The sequence below is a fragment of the Myxine glutinosa genome, chromosome 4, assembly GCF_964187855.1.
Source record: "Myxine glutinosa chromosome 4, kmMyxGlut1.1, whole genome shotgun sequence".
Classification (NCBI taxonomy): Eukaryota; Metazoa; Chordata; class Myxini; order Myxiniformes; family Myxinidae; genus Myxine; species Myxine glutinosa.
The window spans coordinates 25,913,633-25,922,271 of NC_136264.1; the positions used below are offsets into that span (position 1 = coordinate 25,913,633).

The following is an 8,639-nucleotide window of genomic DNA, read 5'->3' on the forward strand; positions in this document are numbered from 1 at the left end:
CAGGCCACACTAAGCCGATTATAGAGATTAGGATTTTGATGCGACAAACCTTTCCTCCCGTTTCTTTAGTAGAGCTTGCTAAGTTTCCCATTGAGGATGTTTAGGTCAGACCTTTGAATGAAATATATGAATGATCGTTTTAAGGCCATTTTTCCCCGCTAAAGCGGGGATTAGCCTTGCGGGCCCCATGACCTCATGGCTCCCTTTTTGAGGCAATGTTTTCATGGCCGGATGCCCTTCCTGACGCCAACCCTTAGTCGCCTCTTACGATGCGCAGGGATACGGTGTACCTCTTCTAAATCGGGGTACACACCGGGATCATTCATCCCAGCAAGCTGGTACTCAATTTGCCGACCTCGGAAGGATGACAGGCTGAGTCAACCCCCCTGGCATTAATTCAGCGATTGGCCGGGATTCGAACCCAGGATCCTCGGATCCCAAGCCGGCACCCTAACTGCTAAGCCAACACCAGGCTCTTAGGTCAGACCTTTGGTGATGTTTAAACTTGGTTTCATAGAAAAGCCATCATAGCTAATGATCTCTCTCTCTCTCTCTCTCTCTCTCTCTCTCTCTCTCTCTCTCTCTCTCTCTCTCTCTCTCTCTCTCTCTCTCTCTCTCCCTCTCTCTCTCTCTCTCCCTCTCCCTCTCTCTCTCTCCCTCTCTCTCTCTCTCTCTCTCTCTCTGATGTAGCATACTCTTCGCAGAGTGCCGGTGCCACCGAAGCAGCTTCCTGAGCAAGGGTTATACTGGGTGGTTTGCCATTGCCTTCCCAGCTGTAGTTAGGGCAGGAATTTGGATAGCTCGCCCACTCTTCGCGAATAACACTGTGGGGTCTTTAACCTCTACCAAGTAATACCTGCCATGGACACATCCAATTTAACGTCCACCACACACATATTGATGAATCACCCTGCCAGTGAACCAACAGGATGACAATTTATAGCTGGTTGGGATTCGACCCCAGGCTGGACAGTTTAAAGGCCTATTTAGGCCATCCTGCCAACCCTGTAGCTAATGCAGGGGTCATAATAAAAGCCTACACAAACATCTATAGAGGCAACAATGGCCTACACGTCACGTGAGTGCAGCCATTTATAAAACGGTAAACGATAATCGAAACAAAGCGTGGAAATTAAAAATGGCAAGAACAAAGTTCACAAGAGCGGACTAGGGGAGGATGGGGAGCGGAATGACTGAGAAAGCATAAGCTAATAAAACATGGTCATCTGCCTGCCACCTGGCATTATTATTATGAATAAATCTGACAGCAAGAAAGTTTGCAAATACTGGGTTCGCTTGCTTAGTGTTCCCATCTGAGCACTTGCATTGTCGAGGTCATTTTATATTTTCAAATCCCGTAAATTGTGTTGATTTTGCCCATGATTCCATGATTCCATGATAATGTCCTCGTATTTCATGTACGAGTGAGGTACCCGTGCTACGCACAGGTGGGAGGCCAGAAGCAAACAGACAATACAGAAACGGCGAATGCTAAAGCATGAAACAAATAAATTCCACATTCCTGTAGCACCTTCAGTCGCATGTCAGACATGGATGGCAAATTCGTGAAAGACTTCCATGAAAAACGTACCCGTTCGCAAACAAATGGGTACGTTTGTTCCATACCCAGTCAATGGCGAATCTGTATATGGCGATCCACGAATTCACGTTTAGAAAGTAGAAACCATCACGGCATTTCGTCATTCACTTGAACTCGATATCTCTTTTTTCATTCCAAACAGCATAACTCCAATCACAAATATACATTAATATAATAAACTTTTAACAACATTCGTGACATAAACAAATATTTAAATCCTGATGTGAAGTTTCGTATTGTTGGGTGAATACAATTACGAATACAAAATCGTAATTGTATTCACTCAATTCCAATCATCCATTGATACTTTAACAAAATACTTTTTTTTAATGATGGTTGTATTTGGATATTATCAAACCCACGCAATGCCGTCATCTGTCCACTTCCGGATTCACGGCAGGTTCATAATTCTCATCAAAATCTAAACAGTATTTGTAGAATTTCAATAAAAGCCAAATCACTGTTCATATCGGTAAATATTATTCCATCGTGTTTGGAAAAACTGGAAAATTGGAAAAATTGGAAAAACAATACAGCCTATTTTACTCCAGGGGGTCCCAGGATTACCCACCCAAAATATCGTTGCGATCGGTTCAGCCGTTTTTGCGGTACCTGGGAACGGACGGTCAGACAGACAGACATTTGGTGAATTATAGTAAGATAAGTACACTGGTGTCTCCTATTTCACTTTCCCTGTCGTTAGTATACATGTCCAAGATCAAGTATGATCCTTAAACCACTGTAAAATAAATATGACAAGCGTTACGCCTAGGTCCCCCGTCGGGGAAGTGATGTGAGTTGACAAAGTGGAAGACGCAGAAAACATGCTATGATGTGATATTTCGCTCACAAGGTTCAGACATACATGGAGGCGGCCATCTTGGATTTTGACGTGACGACCCAATTTTCAATAACGTTCTTCCTTATGCCGAGATACACCCACACACTAGATGAGAAGTTGGTACTTCGCTTATTTTTCAAGATATTCTGCTCACAAGGTTCAGACATACATGGCGGCGGCCATCTTGGATTTTGACGTGGCGACCCAATTTTCAATAGGGTTCTTCCTTATGCCTAGATACACCCACACACCAAATTAGAAGTTGGTACTTCGCTTATTTTTCAAGATATTCCGCTCACAAGGTTCAGACATACATGGCATCAGACATACATGGTGGCGGCCATCTTGGATTTTGATGTAGGTTGCACCCACACACCAAATTCGAATGTGGTCCTTCGCTTACGCACGCATGCACGCATGCACGTACGCACGCCCGCACGCACGCACACACGCCTGCACGCACTCACGGACGGACGGACACACGGACGGAGGAGAAAACCATAGTCCCCCTTTCGCTCCGCGGTGCGACGGGGGACAAATATACTGTACGTGCTTTTATTTGTCGTTAATTAATAAAAGGCATAAGTTGGCAAGGCCTTGCATTCTTGTGTGTCCCAGATGTGCAATATTTAGCCCCAAAAGGATGTAACATTTTTGTTCCATTGGGATTGCAATATGTTTTAAATTGCTCATGCACATGTGCAAGTTATGTACAAGTAGCATTTATTAGAGAAGTTGGAGCCTTGCGCTAATTAATGATAATTACTTGCTTTACTTTGCTTTTCCCAACATACCAGCCAGTTAGTGCCGGATGTCCGACACCAAGGTAAAGTGACTTCTTAACGTTCAGGTTTATCATTTCCTGCTTGAATCATCTGTGTACTGCATTGGTATGCATGCGAGCATGTGTGTGTGTGTGCATGTGCATGCGTGTGTGTGCGCGCGTGCGTGCATGTGTGTGTGTGTGTGTGTGTGTGTGTGTGTGTGTGTGTGTGTGTGTGTGTGTGTGTGTGTGTGACTGTGTGTGCTCGTGCGTGTGTGCATGTGCATGCGCATGCACATGTCTGAGTGTGTGCAAATGTCCATGTCCATGCATTTAGCAATATGTTAAACCCATGCGCCCAAACTTCCATTCTGCTGATCATTAGCTTTTTGACTTTGGTGCATTTTGGGATTTTTAAAATTTATTTCGTTTAAGTTTTACATTTTGCATTCTTTGTACACTTCATGTGATGCTTCAATTGTTCTTTATTTCCTCCACATTGTGAACATGAAACATGAGTTAATAGCTTCACCTGAGTCATGTAAAGCAGCATTGACTGCTTGCTAATGCTTGTGCTTGTGAGTACACACATTGGTGATTTCTTCAGTATAATTGGTGTGGGGCAGAAACATTTCAACTCAAAAACTCGTTTCATGTGGCCGAGAGGACTTCCAATAGATGGAGGAACCATGGCAAGGTGTTCCATACTTCTGTGAAAACATTGCATTCAATTGATGTTATTTATGCAATGTGTTATTTACATTGGAGCACAACGGGAGTCACATGTGCCATGTTTCCTTTACAGCAGATGAAGCACATGCCTCTTCTTCCTCTCATTCTGCTACATCTGCTTCGACCAAGCGGCCCAGCGAATGTACCTCTCCACCTCTCTGCCGCACGATCCCTGCGTCCGAATTAAGGTTTAATGCTTGTGAAACCCAACGGAACAGGAAACATTTTAACATCATTGGAACAGAGGATAGCGATATCAGATGGACTCCCGATGGGTTATCAAATTGCATCATCACAAATGGTCACACTTCCAGTGAAGAGCTACACAATGGGTATACATTTGATGGGGATATATTAAACAATGCTGTGTATTTGGAATCGAAAACGAACCATCCTAACTCTATATCCGACAACAATTGGTCAAAAAATGAGGACAACACCCAAGTTAATGTTCAAGCAATGGAAAATGTTCCTTTCGGTCCAACAGGACATGATGACATCTCAATACCCCTGTGCTCCATGAATGTCACAACTGGGGAGCAGCTCTGGGAACCACTCAACACCAGTACCGAACGCAACAGTGTTGCGTCTACGTCCAGTATCTCCTCCACAGACACGGTCATCGATTTGTCTCAAGACGATCGGGCCAGCTTGCAGGTTCTCGTCGAGTTGCCACTTAAAAAGACAAAAGTCAGTTCCTGTAGTGAATTGGATCATTACGTTACATCTCGCGGTAGATGCGAGAAAAGGGCACAAGAACTTGTCAGGGAGGACCAACTTAACCAGAAGCTTTTCAATCCAGTATCCAACGGCAGCGGAGATTATTTAGATCCTGACAGAAAAGCTTCTCGGGCTCAGGGATCAAGCGGCTCATCTTTGGTGCGACGTAACCAGACTTCACCAAACGTGGTCGAAATTGGAGTCGGAGGCCTTCTAAATCCCCAACCACAGGAGATCAGTGGAAGAGATGTCTTGAATCACGAGAAGAACCCCCATGCTAATAAAAATAAGGACCCGCAAAGCACGCAACCTTTCGCCGTGGATGAAGCGACAACTTTCAAGCACATTACGAGTATGACGAGGGAGATTTTTCCTGCAAGTAAAATAAGGGAATTGGAAAAGCAGACATCAACCAGGGGAGTTGTCCATTACGTACGAAATGGTCTGCAACACATAGAAGGAAGACCCAGTACGCCTCTTCGGAGGTGTTTCTCAAATGATTTTTCTTGGCCAATGGAGCAACCACAAGAACTCAGTTTAACTCATGGCAGAGCAAGCAGTGGAAGAATCTTGCTCGATGGGTTCATGGACAATATAGAGGGTGCGCGGAATAAGCATTTCCCTCTCCGGTCCTTTTCCAGTGAAGATCGAATTCTAAAGTCCAACGGAAGTGCTAGTGGCAGTGAGAGAAGAGAAAGGAGCTCAGCTGAATCCGTCACAGAGAAGCAGGGGCTATCGTTTTCTGAATCCTCAATGAATCACACAAGCAACTACAGCAAATCCACACCTTCCAATGTTGGACTATTGTCCACCGATTCTTATCAGGAAGTGACACTTCTTGATGGACAACAACGCCAAAGATGCCGCACTGTCACTTCTCGTCCGACGTGGAGCAAACTTTACATGGACAGCCTTCAGCAGTCCTTGGCTTGTTCACGCTTGCCGAGCAAGGTCGTCTCAGGTGAAAAGTCCAAGAGCCTGGGAGACCTGACATCTGATGACATTATTAGCCAATTTCAGGGCAGGTACAGGAGCATCAACCGGGGCTTCATCACCAAGGAAATGCGACAGCAGCGCCGTCGGGCAGCGCTCGGTCAGTCTCCACAACAGCAGGACCCACTTACTCAACAGCTCGTACGACTTCTCACTCTTACTGAAGATGACATTCCCGAGTACAAACTCCAATCCAGCAACGACCGGCTCGACGATTCGACGGATCTGCACCACCAGCCGTACGCTGACGGTACTCCAGGGGCTGCTCTTCCCTGTGCCACGAAGCAACGTCTCAACAGAGTATCGAGTGAAATTGCTCGTTTGAAAACCGAGAGTACACGTTTCATAGAACGCAGTGTCAGCCTTCCATCCAAATCACCGGACTGCTGTTCCTTAGAAAACGACTCCCCCGTGTGGACGAGGCATCCAGCAGACATGTTTTACAGGCCTTTCCCATACGACGAGCATGCGTTTCCCAAAGGCGACTGCGTATCGACTCGAAAAACCTGGACCTCTCACATTGACAACTGCAAGCCCTCTGGACTGGAGGTCTTAGGTGAGTCTGCTGAGGTTTACTTTACAATCAACCTCTGACCAGGAGCTTCGTCGGTCACCTTGTGCTGTGGCCCTGGGGTGGTTTCAGTGTGGACCTCAAAACAATACAAAGAAGGAAGTTTTAAAGAATTTAAAAACCATAACGGTTCGCACACACATCATCTAAGTTTGAATCCCATCGTCCTCTGCATATTATTTTGTTTGCCCGGTTATACAGCAAAACAAACGGACTTTTGAAGTCCCTAAGATTTTTTTCAAGAAAAGTGACAAAATCGAAATCTGGGCAAACGATGAATGTCATAGAGTGTGCACAGATGTGGCATGCCTTGGTATATACTCGTACATCGAGCAACAGGTTGCAGCATGGAGTTTATTACGTGCATTTTATATTGCAATAATTTTGTACCATATGATTATGCATTGAACAAAATGCACTTATCTGCATGTGATGCAAATACTTAAGAGAAAAGAAAATTGCTGGTTTTAAAAAGGAAAATGTGTGTGTGTGTGTGTGTGTGTGTGTGTGTGTGTGTGTGTGTGTGTGTGTGTGTGTGTGTGTGTGTGTGAGTGCGTGTGTGCGTGCATGCCCATGCATGTGTGTAGGTATGCACAAGAGTGTGAAGCTCATCTTTTGTTGACTTTTCCAGTTATTAATTTTGTTGGAGCATCACTCTCCTCGATGGGTTGTGGATCTCATGGTCCAGAATCCTGATAATGGAGTGATGTTGAGTATATTATCCAATCAGTTTTAAGGTGTCTGCATGCATGCGTGTGTGAAATGCATGTGAAAGACGTATGCATGTGAAATGGTCTTTGAGGGTTGTTATTTCATTGTTCTTCCATTATTTAGCACACATTCCCTGGTATCTGAAATTCGCGAGTTCATATTCTAACTCATCTGCAGATTGATGGAGTACTGCTCTCCCCTCTGGCCTGGTGCTCCTGCCTCACATCTTGCTCAGATTTATGTCATGGAAACCAAGGCCTTCAAAGATCATTGGAATCTCCCGTGATGAAGCTGAGTCTATGAATCTATCATTTCGCTATCGCAAACAGGTCTGTGGTCCCTCTGTCTTCTACCGCCCCCTTTCTGATGTAGTAGTACCCTCTGCTCTTTCCCTGCTTTATCCCCCAGGTTTCTGTAGAGCGCACACGGTCCACCATCAACCTCCTTCTGGAGAAACTACCTAAATCCAGGATCACTGCTCACCTCCATTCAAAAAAAATTCTACACCTGTGTAACCAACTTCCACATTCTCTTCAATCTCACTTTCCCCTCCAGGTCTTCAAGACAGCTGTTCACCACCATCTCAGATCATCCCCAATCCAAAACCTTGATCTTTTCTACCCTCGTTAACCATCTGCTCTCCCACCCCGCCTTCCAACCCATTCCCAATTCCTCCTCCATCCAAATTTCCAGTTTCCCCCTCCTGAGAGTTCCCTTCGGTATCCATCTTGTGCACCCATGCATCCTCTCATGCCTCCCCCCATTCCTTGGCCTTCTGTTATGCTGTTGGTGTTTCTCCCTCTGTCTCTCTGCTGTTCCTTTTGTCTTGTGTCCTGATCCATTCAGTGTACTAGTACCAACTCTTCCACGAGCCTCGACTACGTATACAAAATAAATAAACAATAAATAAGAGAATTTCAAGTCAATTGTCCCCCAAATATTCCTACAGGTCGCACAAGATCTGCCAGCAACCCTCTGATGGTTAAACTGCCGAAATATCGGCTCTCTGCTCACCTTCACTCTTTCATTCCTCTTTTCTCCCGCCTCTGGAACAAACTCCCACACTCCCTTCAATCCCACTCCTCCCTCCAGGTCTTTAAAACAGCTGTTCACCACCATCTCTTATCTTCCCCCATCCAAAACCTTGATCTTTTCTACCCCCGCTAATTCACCCCAGATTCACCTTGTTTGAAATTCCAACTTCTTTCCTGGAAATCCTGGCAGTGTCCATATGTTTATACCTCTCCCACCCCCCCCCCCCTTCACATGCCTCCCCCCAAAGCCCTCTCCCTCCCACAGATCTCTCGATGTCTCCATGTCTCTCGGTGCCTGCTCTCAAATGTTGTGTTTGTGTCCTTCCCCCTCTCTCCCCATCTTGTCTACCGCTCCCGATGTTATTTGTTTTATGTGTCTGTTTGTCTTTCTGTGTGATTAATGTTCGCTCTTTCACGAGCCTCGATCTTGTATACAAAAAAAAAAAAAAAAAAAAAATCCGATGAAAATTGAGGATTTTAGAAATCTCACCTATGTTGACCTTTTGGCCTATGTTGACCTCAAAAATACTTCGTGGTTGAATTCAGTGTCCAGATATGCACATCCTGTTAACATTTCAAGTCAATTGGATGAAAATTGAGGATTTTAGAAATTTGACAAAGTTGGTGACCTTTGGCCTATGTTGACCTATTGACCTTTTGACCCCAAACACAAT

General features: G+C 45.0%; 1 protein-coding gene across 2 annotated transcripts in view; it reads left to right on the forward strand.

Annotated features, from left to right (window-relative positions):
• Positions 1-8,410, forward strand: part of LOC137425824 (1-phosphatidylinositol 4,5-bisphosphate phosphodiesterase eta-2-like) — a 368,966-nt gene extending 360,556 nt beyond the window's left edge. For both annotated transcript variants that reach the window (XM_078775526.1, XM_078775527.1), the window contains one exon: positions 4,010-8,410. In XM_078775526.1, the coding sequence (XP_078631652.1) occupies positions 4,010-6,243 (2,234 nt within the window). In that variant the 3' untranslated portion in view covers positions 6,244-8,410. The remainder of the gene's footprint in view (positions 1-4,009) is intronic.
• Positions 8,411-8,639: the final 229 nt, after the last annotated feature.